The sequence below is a fragment of the Heloderma suspectum genome, chromosome 2 (assembly GCF_057233095.1).
Source record: "Heloderma suspectum isolate Gila_16-S chromosome 2, 16-S_ref, whole genome shotgun sequence".
NCBI lineage: Eukaryota > Metazoa > Chordata > Lepidosauria > Squamata > Helodermatidae > Heloderma > Heloderma suspectum.
This window is the reverse complement of record NC_139459.1, coordinates 363117153-363138311: the sequence shown is the minus strand read 5'-3', so window position 1 is coordinate 363138311 and position 21159 is coordinate 363117153. Positions and strand designations below refer to the sequence as shown.

The following is a 21159-nucleotide window of genomic DNA, read 5'->3' as shown; positions in this document are numbered from 1 at the left end:
CCAACCTAGCAGTTCAAAAGCAAGAAATTGCAAGTAGATAAATAAGTACTGCTTCGGCAGGAAAGGTAACAGCATTCTGTGTACCTCGGTGTTCAGTCAAGCTGGCCACATGACCACAGAAGCGTCTTCGGACAGCGCTGGCTCTTCGGCTTAGAAATGGAGATGAGCACCACACCCTAGAGTCGGACAGGACTGGTTGGGGACACCTTTACCTTTACCTTTTACCTAAATGTCTCTGCTGGCTCTAGATCAGGGGTGCAGAACCTTTAGGGGGGCCTAATTCTATTTCAGAGACTCTCGGATGGGAACATGGGAAGCTGCCTTATACTGGGTCAAACCATTGGTCCATTTAGCCCAGTATTGTCAACACTGACTGGCATTGGCTGTGCAGGGTTTCAGACAGGATTTTTTTGCCTAGCCGTGCCTAGCTGGGGATCCTAGACCAAATCTGCATGTGGCAGTATCTCAGTAATTGCAATCTGTCCAGAGGTTTTATAACCCCCCCTATTGCTGTGTCTTTGGAGTGGGTGTTCAGGGGCCCCATATTAGTTAATTCTATACCGCCAAAGCTCTCTGGGCAGTTTACAAAGATAAAAAATTATTAAAAGTACATTGAACAAAGTGTAAAAGCAGCTGTTCCGTGCGAGGAGAAGATCCTGATGGGCTCAACATCTCCCCTTCTGTGGAGGATCTCCATGTATGTACCATCCCCTCCTCGCTCACCACATGTGTGGCCAGTGAGGGGTGAAACAGGCAGGAGCAGCTCCTTTCCCAAAGTATGCAGGGTGTACTTCTGAACTGTCACCGTCCCTTCTGCGAAGTCTGAGGTAAAATTCTACCATAACCTCTGCTTGTAACGGGGAGACATACGTGAGGCAGAGAGCTTAGAAACGTGAGCGCTGATAGCATTACATGTATAAACAAATCAATACATAATTTCAGCTTTTATTTTTTGCAAGCTCCGTCAGCCTCTGCACTGAGAGTTGGCAGTGCATCGTCTATCTTCTGTCATACTTCACATCACCGTGTACCAGAGGAAGCAGAGGGCCCAGAGGATGAAAAGAACAAAACTACAATCCCCAGAATCCTCTGCGACAAAAGGAATGAGCAGGAAAGACTACAAGTCTCAGTCCCTTCAGCAGCTTCCTGGTTGCCCTTCTGTCGGGCCAGGGGAGGGGGTGTTGCTGAGCGGTGCCATGCTTGGCTTTTTAAGAACAAAATCTGTCTTGGGAAGCAGGAAGAAGGAGAAAGGTGGGAGGCTGCGCTTGCCAGGGTGAGAGGGGGGCAACGGGAGGAGCTGCAAAGGAGAGGAAGCAGCCTCCTTGCAGCTCTAAAAAGTGGGGAGCGGGTGCTGGGTGGTGGGGACGTGATTCTTCCCTCTTCTTGCCACTTTTAGTTTTGTATATTTCATTGTGGTTCTGAAGTGAGGGGGGTATCAATGCCCTCCCTTTGCTTTTCCAGCAGGGTCAGTGGGAGAAAGAATTAAAACAGCTGGAAAAGGGGGCTTAAAGCTGAGACCCCTTGAAAGAAGTAATAGGCTGCGGCAGGCGGGGGCGGAGATACCAGCTGGTGGCAGCTACTCTTCAGGGTCTCCTTCAGGGGTCTTTCCCAGATGCCTGGCTCTTGCTACATGCAAAGCATGAGTTCTATGGCCAACTAAGGCCAGCCCCACACACTGTTTCTTGTTCTATTTAAAAATGACAATAAGTAACTTCAGTCTATGGTGGGGATGTGTGCAATTTTGACAAGTTGTTTGAGGTACAAACAACTTATTGGCCAACAGTGGGTGGTTTAAGGGGAGGGGGAGGAAATGATAGTTTGCTTCTAGACAGAGGGCTCCTAGCACTACGAACAAAAGGCATTATGCAACGATTCTGTCTTTTCCTCCTTAACTGATTTGGTGTTTTTTTTTTCTGGTAAGAAAAAAGACGAAGCAGTGGGTTACAAATGAAAGACAACGTTATCTGGTCCCCCTGTAAAATTATGTGAATGAGGCAGGGTGAGTGCGTAAAGCCTCATCTGGAAGCACCGATGGTTTGGGAGAAGGGTTTTGTTTGCTTATTGAAGATCTTAAGATGCAATCCTGTGGACTGCGCCCTCAGGGATTGGCAGCCCTCGAACACGGAGGCATCCAGTCATCCAATGAAGGGTGGGAGGAGTGGCGGAGGCGATCTTCACCTCCCTGTCCTCCCACCCTGCAGCTTTCACTAGATGGGCTTGGGAATCCTAACAGTCCTATGGTCCCTGAGATGCTCATCCAGGGTCCATAGGTTTTCTCTCTTACTTAGTTTTGGCTCACTTTCCAGTCCTGTCAGAAACCCCAAACAGGGTACAATTAAAAGATTCTGACAGTGCAAATAAATTAATATTTTTATTAGATTCCTGCATTGAGCAGGGGGTTGGACTCCATGGTCTTATAGGCCCCTGCCAACCCTACTATTCTATGATTCTATGGGATGTTTGAAGTTGCAAGCCAAAGATAAGCAGTGAAGCAGCTTATATCATTCCCTAAAATGCAGGTGCATGCATAGGAGGGTTTGGTGTGCAACAATAACACTTGTATATAATAGGGCAGGCTTCCCCAACCTGGCGCCCCCTGGATGTGTTGGACTACAGGTCCTATAATATCTTAGCCGGCTGTGGGAGTTGTAGTCCAACACATCTGGAGGGCACCAGATGGAGGAAGGCTGTAACATGACATGAAAGTCCTTTCCAGTGCAAGGGAGTGACAGCTCTAAATATCCACATCAGGACATTGATAGGGTGTTCAGATGATCACAGAAGTAAATGAAACCATCGTGGCATCTTTCCTCTGCCCTCACGCATGCGGCCACCATTTGCATAATTACCCGTAATGCAGCAAGGGTTGCTGTGTCATCTGAACCTGACATGTGGCAGGGGTGGATTCTTACCCACCCTACAAGCCCTATTGCAAGTCGTGGGTTGTAGGGTAGGTAAGAAGATATCCCTGTCATGCCACACACCAGGTTCACACAACACGGAAATTATGCGCATGGGGGGAGGAGCCACAATGGTTTATTTTATCCTCGTGATCATCAAACCAGACTTGAGTGTTGAAAGTTTGCTTGAGGGTGGAGCAAGTCCAGTCTCAGCTTGCGTGTGGCCGTTGGGGCCAGGCCAGACCTCCTTCACTGATCGCAGCCTTGATTGTGGGTCCTCAATGGCAGGAATACTTCCAGGAGGTCCTCTGAGAATGCGCCTCAGAAGACCTGAGGTTGTGCCCTGAGGTTGTTGCTGGCATCTCTGGCCACTCCGTTGGCATGGTGGAGTTAGGCATGCAAGCATGCTACACCTAATGGTTCCCAGAGTGCAAGGTTACATACTGAGTAGAAATGGGAGGAGTACAGTATGGATAAGTAGAAGGGGTAAGATGTTTTGGGAGCATCCTATGTCACCAATATGGGGCGGAGGGACTGGAACCTTCATCCAATCTCTACCAGCTGGCCCCTTCGTTTTGGAGTTGGCTTCTTGATTTAGGAATCCTCTCAATCCAGAAGAGCCTCTTGGTTCTTAAGACATGACCTGATGTTCAAAAAGTGTTTTATTAAAATGCTTTTCATTTTGCTTTGCTCTCCTTGCCATTCCGCCCCCCGGACCCCGACTGTAGAATGACAGTGATTCACTCTGGGTTATCTCCTGCTTCCAGGACAAACAAAAGGACTTCCGTGGAGCCAGTTCAGGTAGGAAATTATCATGAAGCAACTGGAGGGTCTGTGGTGGATGGGAAAGGAAAGAGCAGGATATGCCCAATGGGGTGAAACACAAATGGGGGAAGTAGCGTCTTCTCCCCTATCAAACTGCCTGGTCACTGAGGTCATCAGAGCGTATGCTCCTGGTGGTTCTGCATGGACCTATAGCCCGACTAGAGCCCACCCAGAGAAGAGCCTTCAGTGTGATGGCTGCCTTTCTGTGGAACTCCCTGCCTCTGGAGGTCAGGCAGGCATCAACGCTATGTTGTTTCTGGCACCTCCTGAAAACATCTTTATTCCAGGAAGCCTTCCTTGACTGACTAGCCAGGGTGTTTTTTCGGTACTCTCTTTTTTAAAATAACAATGTTAATATGGTGTCTTATTTCTTTTATGTATTTATCATATTATCTTTTATTGTTCACTGCTCCAGAATCTGTTTAGATGTGGAGCAGTATATAAATGCTGTAAATAAATACATAACAATAAACCATCTGATTCTGGTGGTGCTTCACGGCCTGCCCATCTCATCTCCCTCTCTGGAAAACATGAGATGCCCGTTCAAAATCTCCTTCCTGCACAAAATGGTTGTGGGGAGGGTGTTGAAAGGGGCTGCATTTTCTGACTCCAGAAAATGGTCCCTCTGGGAAAGGGTGATTCTCGCTCCCTATTCATCACTAAGCTACTTGGAGTATTTTTGCAGTAATGGAGACTGAGGGAAGGACTCTAATCCTTGCAGAGACCACTGTCCTTTGAAGATGTGGCCGTGTATTTCACAGAGGGCCAGGGGGCTCTGCTGGATCGAGAGCAAAGATCCTTGTACAAGGAAGTCATGATGGAGAACTACAAGAATGTAGCCTCGTTGGGTAAGAAACTTCCACCCTCAACTGGAGCTGGAACCTTTTGCAGTACCAAAGTCTGTAGTTTCCCACAGTCATTTAGGTTTTTAGAAATATTCTATTTCTATATATTAATGCAGCATATGTTGCTCTCTCTTGCCCATTTTATCTCCACAACAATCCTGTGAGGCAGGTTAAGGTGAAAGATGGTGACTAGCTCAGGGTCACCCAGCAGGCTTCATAGCTGAGCAGGCCTCTAAACTTGGGTCACCCCTGGTCCTAGTCCAGTACTCAAACCACCACACCACACTAGTTGTTGAAATATTTCAGATATTTCATTCTCACGGTATCAGAAAGGCTCAGGTCACGTTACATGTTCCAGCCTTGCCACCTGCCTCATGACGTAATATGGTGATCGACTTCATTGTTCCTCTAATGGAGCCGTGGGGTCAGGGTATGGCCATTTACTCCACAGCTGACTGAGGGCGCAATCCTATACATGTTTAGATAGAAAAAAGTCCTACAATTCCCAGCATGCCCCAGGACGATGCATTTTCATGTCTTCATTCATTTCGAGTGCCAGCAATGCCAGCTGCCTGTTTTTTCTTCTTTCTTTACTTAGGAGGATTCCCAGTCTCCAAGCCTGAGCTCATCATCCAACTGGAGCAAGGGGAAGAGCCGTGGGTGTCAGACCATCTGGCCTTGTGTGAAATGCAGATCTCTGGACCCATATCAGGTGAGGGAAAACCAGCAGACACAAAGGTCCATTAAGGCTGCCATCCTATGCATGTTTAGACAGAAAAAAGCCCTTCAACTCCAAGCATTACCCAGTCAGCTTTTTTCTGTCTAAACATGCATAAGATTGCACGCTTAATTAGTTATATAGCACCATCACTACACAGGTCACTTCAGGGTAACAACAAGATAAAAGGGTTCTTCCTTGTTTATAGTTGCCTCCCTCTTCCTCTCTTCCTATTGTAGTCCTCCCTGCCATATTGAATTTTAGATTGTAAGTTCCTCGGGGCAGGGACCTGTTATCTTGTTGTTACCCTGAAGTGACCTGCATAGTGACAGTGCTATATAACTAATAAAGGGTGCAATCCTATGCATGTTTAGACAGAAAAAAGTCCTACAACTCCCAACATTCTCCCAGCCAGCATGGCTGGCTGGGGAATGCTGGGAAATCTGGGAGTTTTTCTGTTTAAACCTGCATAGGACTGCACCCTTATGGTATTTCTTCCAGATATCTGGCAATCTCCAGCCCAGCTTGTTTCATTGAAAAGGACAGGATATATCACCCACAAAGTTTTGTAGAGATATTTCTTATCTCTTCCTGCCAATTCAACTATTCCACTGCCCCACAGCTGCCTCTTCTCGGTATTGGGTCTTGAAGAGCAATGTGAGGCCCACCCGTCCTGCAACAATATGGAGTGAGTTACTGTATGGAGATACTAGAATGACATGTGAGAGAGAGAGTATGTATTGGGGTGCTGGGCACCTTTTTTCTTTCTCTTTCTAGTCTTCCAGGGTCTTTAAAGCTTTTGTACCACCACACCCTCTTTTTTCTATCTATCTACTCACAGGGATTTCTTCACTTCTGTGTTCACTGGATTGTATCCTTTCCTCATTGAATCCAAATAGGTGACCCCAGGAAAAAGATGCAGTGCTCAGAATGTGGGAAATATTTTACACAGAAAACAAATCTTACTCGACACCAAAGTATTCATACAGGAGAGAAGAACCTCTTTAAATGTCTGGACTGCAGCAAACATTATGCTTCAATATCATGCTTAATCAACCACCAAAGAATCCACAGTGGAGAGAACAATGATAAATGCTTGGAATCTGGGAAGTGTTTTTCTCATCAGTCAAACTTTCTTAATCATCAAAGATCTCACAGAGGAGAAAAGCCCTTTAAATGCCTTGAGTGTGGAAAATATTTTGCTCACAAATCAAGACTTATGTATCACCAGAGAGTCCACACAGGAGAGAAACCATTTCAGTGCCTGGAGTGTGGGACATGTTTTGCTCAGAAGTCAAAACTTGTGGATCACCAGAGAGTCCACACAGGAGAAACTCCCTTTAGATGCCCGGAATGTGGGAAATGTTTTGCTCAGAGGCGAAGACTTCTGTATCACCAGAAAGTCCACACAGGAGAGAAACCCCATAAATGCTTGGAGTGTGGAAAATGTTTTACTGATCGAGCAGACCTTTTGAGACACCAAAGAGTCCACACAGGAGAAAAACCTTTTAAATGCCAGGAGTGTGGGACATTTTTTTCTCGGAAATCAAATCTCATGGCTCACCAAAGAGTCCATATAAGAGAGAAATCCTTTAAATGCCTGGAGTGTGGGAAGTGCTTTGCTCACAATCCAGCCCTTATTAGCCACCAGAGACTCCACACAGGTGAGAAACCCTATAAATACCTAAATTGTGGGAAATATTTCACTCAACAGTCACAGCTTCTGAATCACCAGACTGTCCAGACAGGAGAGAAACCTTTTAAATGCTTCCAGTGTGGGAAATGTTTTACTCAAAAAGCAAACCTTGTGGCACACCAGAGAATCCACACAGGAGAGAAACCCTTTGAATGCTTGGAGTGTGGGAAACCATTTGCCGATCGATCAGACCTCGTGAGACACCGAAGAGTCCACACAGGAGAGAGGCCCTATAAATGCATGGAGTGTGGGAAAAGTTTTACTCGGAAATCGAGCCTTCTGGATCACCAGAGAATTCACACAGGAGAGAAACCCTTTAAATGCCTGGGCTGTGGGAAATGTTTTGCTCAGAGGCAAAGCCTTCTGTATCACCAAAAAGTCTACACAGGAGAGAAATCCTTTAAGTGCCTGAAGTGTGGCAAATGCTTCGCTCAGAACACAGATCTTGTTAGCCATCATAGGCTACACACAGGAGAAAAACCCTATAAATGCTTGGAGTGTGGGAAATGTTTTGCTGATCGATCGAACCTTGTGAGACACCAAAGAGTCCACACAGGAGAGAAGCCCTATAAATGCATGAAGTGTGGGAACTGTTTCACTCGGAAATCAAGCCTTCTGGATCACGAGAGAGTCCATACAGGAGAGAAACCTTTTCAGTGCTTTGAGTGTGGGAAACATTTCACTCAGCGATCGAACCTTCTGAGCCACCAGCGTGTCCACACTGGTGAGAAGCCTTAGAAATGCTCAGAATGTAAGTAGTGTCTTATGGCGTACCCAAAGCTTACTTAACAGTGAAATACATATGCGGGAGAAAAACCTGTGATTGGCTTGAGATAGATGGATGGACCATCACCAGGGGTTGTGGCACCCCCAGGCACAAGATTGGTGAGCCAAGCACCCAACCCTGGACCTTCTCATTACATGCGAACCTGGCAAGGGTGGCTTGTGGTGGTGGTTGACAAGCCACACGATACCCTAAAACAGCCTATGGGTTCTGGGTGGCTTGTCGACCACCCCAACAACTCACCCTTGCCGGGTTCGCACGTAGTGAGAAGCTATGGCATGCGCCTGAATATTCAGAATGGCCACAACCACTGTGATGAGAAGCCCTGCAGGAAAATTCACCCACGGTGGATTCTCTTTCATGTGAACTGAGCCACTGAGGTGGTCTGCGAGGACTGCAAGGTGTTATCTTTTCATTGGTACATCCCCTTTTCACCCTTCCAGACTGGATATGTTATAGAAATTTCAGTTGTAGTATGTCTGTTATCCCATGATTTTATAAGCTAGGCTATGTCTATTTTACCTCAGTGTGAGACTGCCATGCTAAACAAAGACACAGCGTCTTATCAGAGACTCAGGAATGCCAAGAATGTGTTTACTAGAGTACAAGGCTACCTCTCTGCGCATGCCTAGATATGTAAAAGGTGCTGCCTGTTTTTTGTTTCCCTCTCAGCTAGACAAAGAGATTAGTACAGCGCAAGCGTAAGACAGCCCCCAAAGGTCTTGCCTATATAAACTTTTGGATCACATCACTTGATTGTGACCTTTGTTGGAGCGTTAGCCCCAAGGGTTGCCTTATTCTGCAGAATAAAATCGTGTTGGACCAGATCTCTGCCTCCTCTCATTCTTAGTAAACAAACTGGAAAGTCTACCAGGGAAAAGAACATAGTTTGTGTAACAGATAGGGTAGCATGAAAACACTCTCTTGTGATGCCTTCCCAACAGTTTCAGTTTGGCAGTTGGACATGATGATGATGATGATGATGATGATGATGATGATAAGAACAGGATTCTGCTGTGCATCTGTGGCAGAGGTTTCCTTTCAGTCTCTTGCATTTGATTTTGGCGCCATTGTTTCCCTTTGTCATTCTCTTCTCCCCTTCCCCATCAGTCCCAGTTAGTAATTCTCTCTTTTTCATCTCAGCCTCTGAGTCGAGAAAGAACCACTCCAGTCCTGAGCGTGGAAAGCAATGTGTTCAGGAACTCAGGGAAACCATCCAGGAAAGAGAACTGTGTGACTGACTTGGAAGTGTGAAAAGGCCTGGCCATATTCATAAAGAGAGAATCCACATGACAGGGAAGTCCTGAAAATGCCTTGAGTGCTGCAGAAGATCACAGCTGCAATAACCGTTGTGAGATTCCAAAGTCTGATTTTGAGAAGAGGTGTTTTTAAATTAATATAGTATGGAACTCATGGAGCACCTTGTCTGAAATGTGTGAAAAGATCCAAATAATTTGGAAGCTGAACCAAGAGACATCACACACACACACACACACACACACACACACAAAGAGCAATGTGGTGTGTCATCTGGCATTCAAAATAGCACGCCAGCCACTTTGAGTGCCATTTTTTGGTAGAAAGGCGGGGTACAAATCAAATCAATCAATAAATTTGTAATCTTTAAAAAATCAGATAAGTTTGTTTGATCATGGCCAGCAACTGGGGGGGTGTTCCCACGCTATCAGCTTCACCTGGCTTGCAACTTTGTTCGATGTTTCCCCAATCGCATCTTCTCCTTTTCCAGTTTCCGCAGCCCTTAAAGATCCAGTTTATCATCGCTGTAGCCTGGAGCTCTAATCAAAACATTTTCTTGATGGCTGGGTGGAGTCTGGTTTGGATCTGATTACCTCATCTGTGTTCCCGCCTCCTCCCCTTGCTGAGTCCCCCCTCTCTCTCCCCCTTCGCTGACAGAAACATACTTCCGGGGGGGGGGGGGTGTTAGTGAATGTCACCAGACTGGCAGGGTCTGCTGAACCAATCAGAGAGGTTCCCCCCTCTAGGCTCTACTCCCCTTAATGTCAATCTCAGGAACAAGCCTCATTGGCCACAATGGGAGTTACTTCTAAGTAGACTTCCTGTATGTATGCCCGATTCCACCCATTTTTTCCTTTCCCTCTAAATAGCAGGCTACCACATTAGCAGGCACATGCTAAGTTGCTATCTCATTATCACACTATTGCACAAGTCTGCCATCAATACGCCTACCCACCATATCAGTATGTTGCTAGGACTCTATCACTTAATTGTGAAATAGCACTAACATGCATTTGCACTATCAGGCGATAGCACATTACTCCAGGGGGGCCTACTGACTCCTGTTGAGGTCAAGGGGGGCTTGTTCCAGAAAATGCGCTATTGTGAAATAGTGGTATCGTGCGATAGCACAAATATGTGTTAGTGTTATTTCGCGATTGAGTGATAGAGTCATAGGAAGATACTGACATAGAGGGTACGCATATTGATCGAAGACCTGTGCAATAGTGTGATAATGAGAGAGCGACTTAGTGTGTAATATGAAAAGTAGACTATGATGCTTGTGGCATTGTTTCCCTGGTCCAAACAACACAAAGGAATATTAGCCATGGATCCTCCCCATGTGTAGTGCTGGGGAAGCAACCTGGGATAAACCTGATTTGTAGGCTCTAATGGGAGTACTTGCTTGCCTGCGACAGCAGGCTTATACACGCTAGTGTTCTAGTGCTTATTTTCAATGATGTTTTAAAAGTTGGTCCCTTGGCACCCTGCTTCAAGACGGCGATGAAACTTCCAGAATACAGGGAGGGAAAGGGTTGGGTCACTGAGGTCAGAGCAACACACCCACAAAGGCCAGGTTACACGCCCCATGGGCAGGACTGTGATACCAAACGCAGTGCAATTGTGGAAACAGGTCAATAATGGAGCCAAAGTAAGCTGGGAAAGTCGGACAATAACCAGTCTCAGAAGTAGCGGTTTTTCCGTGATAAAATGCACGGCTGGTGCTGAATGGCCATGATGTCATGAAACACAGAGACCTCACTGCACAGACAGGTTGGAGTAAATCGCTGGTGGCAACACAGCCAGGGAAGATGCTGGATTGGATTCCAGTGTTTCCTGTTGTAGTAGGAGAGGCATTTGTTTTGCTTTCGTATCTAAATAAAGTTGCTGGCCTTTTGACATGACAGAGCAATTGTTTATTTGAAAGTTTGGTCTTATTTTCTATCGTTGTTCTAAATAAAACTTTATTTTGTTAATATTAGTCATTTTTTCTGGAGTTGCTGAGCTGGCATGAATATCAATATTTGGTTCCATGCTCCTTGGATAATATTTAGGCATGCAGGTGACGTTTGGAATGGGCTGCGTAGACTGTAACCATGCTTGCTTCAGATACAGATCTCTGTGGAAATCTGAGTCTATTTCCAGAAGCCTCTCAGAAACGGCAGATGACTGGGGGAATTTAGACTCCTGCTAGTGGAACCTTTATCTCCTGGGTCTATTTGTGCTGGAAGACAGGCTTCTCTCAGTCAGGTAGAGCTGGCTCAAAAACTGGCAATATTTGCAGGTTAACCTGCAATATCATATTAAATATCCAGCTACATTTTGCATTCTTTTTGAAGGCCAGATGAAAAGGTTTTTAAATCCTGATGCTGCAGAGTCATTCCTCACTGATATTAAAATTAAAACAAGGGAATCAACTCTCTCAGTCTCCTGAGTTGGAATTTAGCAATTTTTACTGTTCTTTTGAGGTGCTGTTTGGGTTATAGCTGATAAGATGTTGAGGCAGTTGTTGTTTATTTGCTCAGTCGCTTCTGACTCTTCGTGTCTTCATGGACCAGCTAATCTTTGTGCCTAGAAATACAAAGACTGTCACTGCCTCCATGTTTTCTCCCTCTGTTTGCCAGTTATCAATCAAGCTGGTTGCCATAATCTTGTTTTTTTTTGAGGTTTAACTGCAACCCAGCTTTTGAACTTTCTTCTTTCACCTTCGTCATGAGGTTCCTCAGCTTCTCCTCGCTTTCAGCCATCAAAGTGGTATCATCTGCATACCTGAGATTGTTCATGTTTCTTCCAGCGATTTGAACTCCAGCCTTGGCTTCATCAAGCCCAGAACATCACATGATGTGTTCTGCGTACAGGTTGAATAGGTAGGGTGGGAGTATACAACCCTGCCATACTCCTTTCCCAAACTTAAACCAGTCCGTTGTTCTGTGGTCTGTTCTTACCGTTGCTACTTGGTCGTTATACAGATTCCTCAGGAGGCAGACAAGATGACTTGGTATCCCCATACCACCAAGAACTTGCCACAATTTGTTATGATCCACACAGTCAAAGGCTTTAGAATAGTCAATAAAACAGAAATAGATGTTTTTCTGAAACTCCCTGGCTTTCTCCATTATGCAGCGGATATTGGCAATTTGGTCTCTAGTTCCTCTGCCTTTTCTAAACCCAGTTTGTACATCTGGCAGTTCTCATTCCATGAATTTCTGGAGTCTACCTTGCAAGATCTTGAGCATTACCTTGCAGGCATGTGAAATAAGTGCCACTGTTTGATAGTTTGAACATTCTTTGGTGCTTCCCTTTTTTGGTATGGGGATATAGGTTGATTTTTTTCCAATCTGTTGGCCATTCTTATGTTTTCCAAATTTGCTGGCATATGGCGTGCATCACCTTGACAGCATCATCTTGCAAGATTTTAAACAGTTCAGCTGGGATACCGTCATCTCCTGCTGCCTTGTTATTAGCAATGCTTCTTAAGGCCCATTCCACCTCACTCTTCAGGATGTCTTGCTCTAGCTCACTGACCACACCGTCAAATCTATCCTCGATATTATTATCCTTCCTATACAGATCTTATGCCAGAGTAATTGTTTGCATATTTCTGTTTTCTTTCTCCTTTTTTATGTTATATTGTAATACAATTCCTGTTTGTGTGTGTATGTGTGTGTACACATATAAATATATATTTTAGATATGATATTACTTAAAATATAGAAATGGTTTGCTTTTTTAATTTTTTATCTTTTTCTTAAATTTCTTCTTATCATCATCATCATCAACATTATGGGATTATGATTATTACTATTCCCTGCTGGTTAAACCTTTAATGTTTACTAATATGCGTTAATTGAAAGGTAATATATGGCCAATGGAAATTGATTGTTTGCTCCTGTTCCTTTGCTATAAGACTGAGGTTATGACACTGAAAGATAAAGTTCACTGTTTATGGTGCAGCGGATTGAAGATTTAATAATACCTGCAATATCTGGAAGAGTGCTGTATAGGTATAATCTGCAAGTAGATTTATATTTGGATATTTGGTTGGCTTTTATTGAAGTTTAGATATAATCCTTTTTTTTTCTTTCTTTCCTTCTTTTGCTATCCTCCCTTTTTCTTCCTCAGATTACTGTAATGTTGGAAACGGAAGATTTTGATTATGTTGTTGGTATTGTTTATTTCATTTATAAAAATAAAATAAAAATAAATTTTAAAAAACTGGCAATATTTGCAAAATAAACAGGAGCAGCCTTGCCTTAGAGTCTTTGGTGTAGATCATGGATGGGCAACCCTGAGACCACCGAAATTTGGTGGCGGTGGCAAGAAAACAATCAGGGGAGAAACCCTATAAATATATAGAGTGTGGGAAGTGTTTTACTAATCGAGTAGGCCTTGCAAGTCACCAAAGAGTCAGCACAGGATAAAAACCCTTCAAATGCCAGGAGTCTGGGAAATGTTTTGCTCACAACTCAGTCCTTTTTACTGATCAGATACTCCACACAGGTGAGAAACTTTATAAATCCTTAAACTATATAAAACATTTCACTCAATCATCGCACATTCTGAATAACTGGAGAGTTCACATGAGGGGGAACACTTATAAATGCTCAAAATGTCAGAAATGTCGTTGCTAAACACGTGGGTCGGGGGGAAACTATGATTAGCTTGAGACGGGTAAAAAATCTCAGCACCTGTTATTAAAATAGTTGCTCTGTGGGAAAATATTACTTAGTGAATCTATGTGCCTAAAACACTCCATAGTACCTTAGTCTGAAGCTGGTCTGAACAACTGAATGATCCCATATGAACTTATGAGGCTGACTTACAATGAGTCAGAATCTTGGTCCAGCTAGCCCAGAACTGTCAACACTGACTGGCAGTGGCTTTCCAGGGTTTCAGGCAGGAGTCTTACCCAGACCTACTTAGAGATGCTCGGAGTTGAACTTGGGACTTGAAAAGCTCCAGCTCCAGCTCCACCATTCAACTAGGGCCACTCCTCCCTTTTTGGTTTTGTAGGTTCAGACAACACGATAACCCACACTTAAGGGTTGAGTGTGGGTTGCTGCTGAACTGTGGGTTATCATGTTGTTTGAACCCAGCCACGATAAGAAACCATGGTTTGTTAACCACGAAGAACCCACAGTTCACAACCCAACAACAAACTATAGGTTCTCTTCATGTGTTGTTCGTGGTTAACAAACTATGGTTTCTTAGCATGGCTGGGTTCTGACAACAACCCACGGTTCAACAACAACCCATGGTTGAATTACAATCCATACTCAGTCTTTGAGTGTGGGTTATCGTGTTGTCTGAACTCAAAATAAGGAAAGGCCAAGTTAGCCCTGAGCTGCTTTTGGGTGTTTCTTTTCTTGAGAGCCTTGTAGAAAGAAAGAAAGAGAAGATCCAGGCAATGTGCTTTCATGCTGCATTCTCCTCCCTGCTCCCGAGCAGCCAAATATTGGCACTCCACTGTGTGTGTATGCCTCTGTACCAGCAATGATCGGGGGAAGACAGAAAGAGGTGAGAGACCTAAGGTGGAGTCAAGGACAGAAAGCGGCCATGTTGGATTTCTCTCATTCTTATCTGAGAATGATTTGCACCCCACTATGAATTGGGGAAGTCATCCACGAAGTGACTTTGGGAGGGGATCTATCCAAGGTCACAGGAATGCCCTTGGGAAGGACGAGGAGGCTGGAGGTCCTGAGCAGGTCTTTGGGAACTGCTGGCCATTCCCTCTGCTACATCCTCCTTTCACCCTCCTAGACTGGATAGGACAACAAAAAACACTCTCTTGTGATACCTTCATAACAGTTCGGGTTAGGCTGGTGGACATGATGAGGGTCTGCTGTGCATCTGGGGCAGAAGTTTCCTTTCAGTCTCCTGCATTTGATTTTATTTCTGATGTTTCCCTTTATCATTCTCCCTTTTCCCCATCAACCCAAGTTAGTAATTCTCTCCTTTTTTTCATCCCAGCGTATAACTTGAGGAAGAAGCACTCCAGTCCTGAGCCTGGGAAACAATTTGTTAGGGAACTGAAACACGCAAGACCTCAGGGGAGCCATGCAGGAAAGAAAATGGTCTGAATGATTTGTATGTGTGAAAAGGCTTTATTCATACAGAATCCATGTGACGGGGAGGCCCTGCAGGTGCCTTGAACACTGCAGAAGGTTACACCTGAAGAATTCATCCTCAGATTCCAAAGCCTGATTTTGTGAAGAAGTGTTTTTACACGAATATAATATGGAACTCATGGAGCGATGTGTTAAAATATCGAAATAATCTGGAAATGGAACCAAGAGCCTTCAAGAGCTTTGCCATTATTTCTGTGAACGTTTGGTTTTATTTTCTATCCTCTTTCTCCAAAATAAATCTGTCTTTGTTAATATCAGTACTTTGTTCCTGAGTTCTTGAGCAGGCCGTGAATGATTAGTTATCTGGTTCCATGCCCCTTGGATAATATGTAGGTGTCTGGTTGGTGAGGTTGGATGGGTCTGATAGAACCAAAGAGGCACCATCTTAAAGTATTGGCAGCCATCCGAGGCAGCCTCCTACAGCGGAAAGTCCCAGAGGAAGATAGTCTTATCAACTGCCTTGTTGAAACCAACAGTAATGGTCTGTTTCATATTAGGTACAACCAGAAGAGCCCCCCCCCTCCCCCCAGTAGCCCTGCAGCTGGTTAGAATCAGTTCCAGCTAGATCGCTTTCTGCCCAGCTTGCAAGGACAGGTCAGCCGTAGAGACATGTCAACTATGCATGCTTAATGAAGTTCATGAATATTATGCGGCCCACCCCGCATAGCTAATGAGGTCATTATACTGAATGTATATAAGCTGTACCAAAAATATCTAGGGTGTGGTTCTCCTTTGTGGCATTAGCTGCGAGAATCCACCCGAACAGTGCTGTTTGTCTCCTACCAAATAAAACTGTGTTGGACTGAATCTCAGAGTTCTGTGTGTCTCTAAGGGGATATTGGCATACCCCTCCTAGAGGGAACGAACTTAAGCATAATTTGTGCAACAGGTCCTATTCTATATATAAAAAAAGGCTGCATGAACTGGAACCATGCTTGCTTGGGACACATATCAGTTTCACAGGAGGCAAAGCCAATCAATTTATTTCTCATCTAAATCACTCAAATAAAAGAAATTCTTCAATTAATTTGTACCCTGCTACAGATGATCCCAAACCAATGGAATGTTTCCCCCCTAAGCATAATTGCCATGCAGGAAGGGTGTGTGTGCGCAACATGTGAGGAGGGGGGAGTTGACCCTTCCCTTCCCGATGGGCACTCAGGACTCTGGGGAATAGATTCAGTGCCATGGGGAATATATTTGGGGGAGGACCCCATGGACCCAGGCGTAGCAATGTTCCTGGAGCCTTATCTCTCCTGGCTCTATATCTCTGGATGACAAGCTTCTGTCAGTCAGGTAGAACTGTCTCAGAAACAGGCCTGGTTCACACGTAGCAGCAACCCAGAGTACGGGGTGACGGTGAATCATGGGTTGTCGTCACTTGTAAACCCTGCACTATGGTTTTAACTATGGGTCATTAACTATGAACAACCTAGGAAAAGAACCCATGATTTGTTGTTGGGTTGTGAATTCTGGGTTGTTTATGGTTAACAACCCATAGTTAAATCATTGTGCAGGGCTCGCATGTAACAACAACCCTTGATTCAACAACAACCCACAATGCAGCAACAACCCATACTCAGCCTGTACCCTGGGTTGTCATTAGGTGTGAAGCAGGTCAATACCTGCAAAATTAACAGGAGCAGAGGATGCAGAACTTAGTAGAGAGTGGAGCATCTCTGTAAGAAAAGCAGAGTCAAGATTTTGGGACTCGGCTCAGTGAAGAGTTTTATTAAAAGTTAATAAGCTACCAAACCACTGGCAAATTACTGAAGGCAATCCTAGAAGGGAAGGAGCAGTGGGACCTGGAAAGCACTGAACTCAGAGATCAGGAAAGGAGGATAAGTAGAGAAAAAATCGAGGTTTTACCAATCCTTAATTTGCTGTAAAGAGGAGGAGAATCCTCAGCAGCAGAACAAATACAAACAGCAGGGAGATCAGGCATCTCCAGGTCACATCAGAGCATCCACCAGGGGAGAACACATGGAATCTAGAGAGATCTGGCGATTTCAAGCCACAGTAGACATTTTACTGGGCCTACTTCCACCTCCAACCCTGCAGACTGCCAGTATACAGATCCCAACCACTTTCCCCTGAGGAATGTTTCCCTCTGCCTTAGCGAGTTTGTTGTTGTTCAGTCGTTCAGTTGTGTCCGACTCTTTGTGACCCCATGGACCAGAGCACGCCAGGCCTTCCTGTCCTGCGCTCTCTCCTGGAGTGTGCTCAAGTCCATATTCATTGCATCCGTGATGCTATCTAGCCATCTCATCCTCTGCCGTCCCCTTCTCCTTTTGCCTTCAGTCTTTCCCAACATCAGGGTCTTTTCCAGAGAGTTTTCTCTTCGCATTAGGTGGCCAAAATATTTGAGCTTCAGCTTCAGTATCTGTCCTTCCAATGAGCAGTCAGGGTTGATTTCCTTTAGGATTGACTGATCTGACCTCCTTGCAGTCCAGGGGACTCGTAAGAGTCTTCTCCAGCACCACAGTTCGAAAGCATTAATTCTTCGGCGTTCAGCCTTCCTTATAGTCCAGCTCTCACAGCTATACGTTACTACTGGGAAAACCATAGCTTTGATTAGACGGACCTTCGTTGGCAAGGTGATGTCTCTGCTTCTTACTATGCTGTCTAGGTTTGCCATAGCTTTCCTCCCAAGGAGCAAGCATCTTTTAATTTCATGGCTACAGTCACCATCTGCGGTGATCTTGGAGCCCAAAAAAATAAAATCTGTCACTGCTTCCATTTCTTCCCCTTCTATATGCCAGGAAGTGATGGGGCCAGATGCCATGATCTTTGTTTTTTTAATGTTGAGTTTCAAACCAGCTTTTGCACTCTCCTCTTTCACCCTCAAAGAGGCTCTTTAGATCCTCTTTGCTTTCTGCCATTAGGGTGGTATCGTCTGCGTATCGGAGGTTGTTGATAATTCTCCTGGCAATCTTAATTCCGACCTCTGATTCATCCAACCCGGCGTTTCTCATGATGTACTCTGCATATAAGTAACGAGTTAGCACCATTGTTTTCTGGTAGGGTTTCAATGCTGCAAAGAGAGGAAACCCTGGCCCAGTTCACTTGTAATGGAAAATTGTGGGTTGCCCCTACAACAAACCATGGGTTCACTGCTGGGTTCACACATCATGCTCACACACCCCAATCGGGAGTTATTTACAGAAAAAAGAAGTGAGAATAGCAGCGGAGGCAGCACACACACTCACTCCCACTCATGCACTGCAAATCATGGGTTAATTTTAGATAATGGTGGTGGTGGGAAGGAGAAGCAGAAGATGCTACTGCTGACTTCCTCAGTGACTCTGCCTGGCAAGCAGTTATGGAATGATCTCCCTGACGAGGCCCACCTGGTGCCAACACTGCTACCTTTTCGCATTTGGCAGCAGATAATGAGTTTTCGATCAGGTCCTGATTGTCTTTGGTTGTTTAAAAACTGTTTGTTGTCTGTGCGTGCGTGCTATCTGTTTATATGTAAATGGTTTGTATTTTTAATGTGTGTTTTTTTAATTTTTGTGAACTGCCTAGACAGCTTTGGCTATGAGGTGCTATAGAAATATAATAAATAAAATGATGTGGGAGCAATGATGAGAAAGAGATGAGGAGTAAAAGCTGCTGGTGACAATGTTAGTGAGATGGTAGATTCAGTGAGGGAGGGGGCCCATTGAGGGTGTTTTGCCCAAGGGTCCCCCAAAACATGGAACTTGTCTAGTATGCTTAGAGAGTAGTTTTCTTCTTCCTCTCAATCTAGCCACCTTCTCCAGACCATGCATCACTTGATAAACTTCTGTATTTTTCAGGGATGCTGGGCAAATTCCATTTCTTGTTTTGCACAGGGGAGAATCAATGGTTTGATTGATTTTCTGCCAAGGGCAGGCGCTGTATGTTTAAATATTCTCAGGCCAAGTCCCCCTCCTGCCTCTCCCTCATCCATGTGCTCCAACAGCAGATTGGTAGGGGCTTGGCTTGCCAGTTCTTTGGCTTGGCTTCCATCACATGATGGGAAGCGGAAAACAAAGGAAAAGCCGCCTTTAAAAAAAGAAAAGAAGGGGAAAAAAACACAACAATAAGGAGAAACTGAGCAAGATCGATTTAACTGCTATTTTCTCCCAAGGGGGTGGAGGACCCATTCCTGTTTTAGATCTTTTCATGTAAAAAGCTGCTTTGTCGGGTGCGCACGCGCGTGTGCATCCAGGTCCCTTAATTCGGATTAGTGGCACCTGGATGCTTCTTAACTAACTATTACGACCTCTGGAACTTGCGTTCTGCTTGCACCCGCGGTATTTTTAAATCAACGCATGTTCTTTCTGGATTGTCGCCCACTTTAGTCACTGGGGGGATGGAACTAGCGTTTGCTGGATAATCTAGTTAACTGATTAACGCGGGATAGAAACAGAAGGGTGGGTTTTGTTTGTAAAGTGTGTTTGATACTGAAGAAGACAGAAAGAGGTCTACTGAGAGAGGAAAAGAAGCAACAAAAGAGAAATCGACCAGAGATCGCAGGATTGCTAAACAAGTAAGCAAAGGCAGTATAAGGTAATGATGTCTAGAAAAGTTCACAGTACTATATGCTTTTTTCCCCCGCAGGATAAAATGTGTAAGATAAAACGTCAAGGTGCAACAAAAAGATGGGGTGGTGGGTTCAATGTATTTGATGCCTAAGTTGTTCTGTGGTCTCTGGCAGTTTGCCCTCCAGCCCCACATTATAAGCAGTGCTGGATCAGACTAAAGGCCTATTTAGTCCAAGTTTCCCACTGTGCCAACCAGATGCCCCAGCAGGAAACCCAGAAGTGGGACTTGAGGGCAAGAAGCTCCCTCTCTTGCAGCAACTGGTATTCAGAGGCCTCCTGCCTCTGATCCTGGAGATAGTGTAAGCAGGACTACTAGCCATCGTTCACTCTAGGGCTCCTCTGGCTTCAGCAGCAGAACAGGCAGAAATTCATTAGGTGAAGCTTAAGTGAAGTCAGAATGAAGAGGCAGCTTCATGTGTTCACCACAGCCTTGCTACCAAACTGAACAGCATGTGTATTCTTCCCTTGTTTACAGTTGCCTCCATTCTCCTCTCTTTCTGCTGTCCTCCTCCCTGCCATATTGAATTTTAGATTCCAAGTTCCTCAGGGCAGGGACCTGTTACCTTGTTGGTACCCTGAAGTGACCTGCGTAGTGATGCTGCTATATAACTAATTTAGGGAACAATCCTGTGGCCCCTAGACAGCATCTGAGGGGCCATAGGATACTTTGGATTTCCAGATCTGAGGTCAGAGACTGCACTCCAACCTCAGAGTAGGGAATGAAACCACCCTCCCGCCCCACCCCCTTGCATGCTAGCTGGGGAATGTTGGGAGTTGTAGGACTTCCTCCTGCCTAAACATGCATAGGATTGCACCCCTAATTACATGTTTGAAAGTTTGGGGGCAGGCTGTTGGAGCAGGACTGCTTCATCTGGGAGCCCACTCGTTTCCTGTGCTAGCTGCATAGCAAAGTAAGCCTTTTCCTCCACAATAAGCACAGCAACAGAGTAGGGTGGCAGAAGGCACTTTTTTTTTTTGATTGACCTGCTAAGGGGCTAGTGGCTCATGTTTTCATGCTGGCCACAGACAAGGGGGCTTCCTGTCCTCCATGGCCAGCATGGGAACACTGGCTACTAGCCTCTTGCTGTTCAGTCGTTCAGTCGTGTCCGACTCTTCGTGACCCCATGGACCATAGCACGCCAGGCCTTCCTGTCCTGCGCTCTCTCCCGGAGCGTGCTCAAGTTCATATTCATTGCATCCGTGATGCTATCTAGCCATCTCATCCTCTGCCGTCCCCTTCTCCTTTTGCCTTCAGTCTTTCCCAGCATCAGGGTCTTTTCCAGGGAGTTTTCTCTTCGCATTAGGTGGCCAAAATATTGGAGCTTCAGCTTCATTATCTGTCCTTCCAATGAGCACTCAGGGTTGATTTCCTTTAGGATGGACTGATTGGACCTCCTTGCAGTCCAGGGGACTCATAAGAGTCTTCTCCAGCACC

At 45.1% G+C, this 21159-nt stretch overlaps 1 protein-coding gene across 1 annotated transcript in view; it reads left to right on the top strand.

Annotated features, from left to right (window-relative positions):
- Window positions 1-1103: 1103 nt before the first annotated feature.
- The window catches only part of LOC146355708 (uncharacterized), a 30576-nt gene continuing 10520 nt past the window's right edge, over window positions 1104-21159 (top strand). The window contains 7 exon segments of the mRNA XM_084829965.1: window positions 1104-1273; window positions 3629-3701; window positions 4447-4573; window positions 5169-5282; window positions 6188-7735; window positions 8912-8999; window positions 19573-19669. Of these exon segments, the coding sequence (XP_084686091.1) occupies window positions 1104-1273; window positions 3629-3701; window positions 4447-4573; window positions 5169-5282; window positions 6188-7735; window positions 8912-8999; window positions 19573-19669 (2217 nt within the window).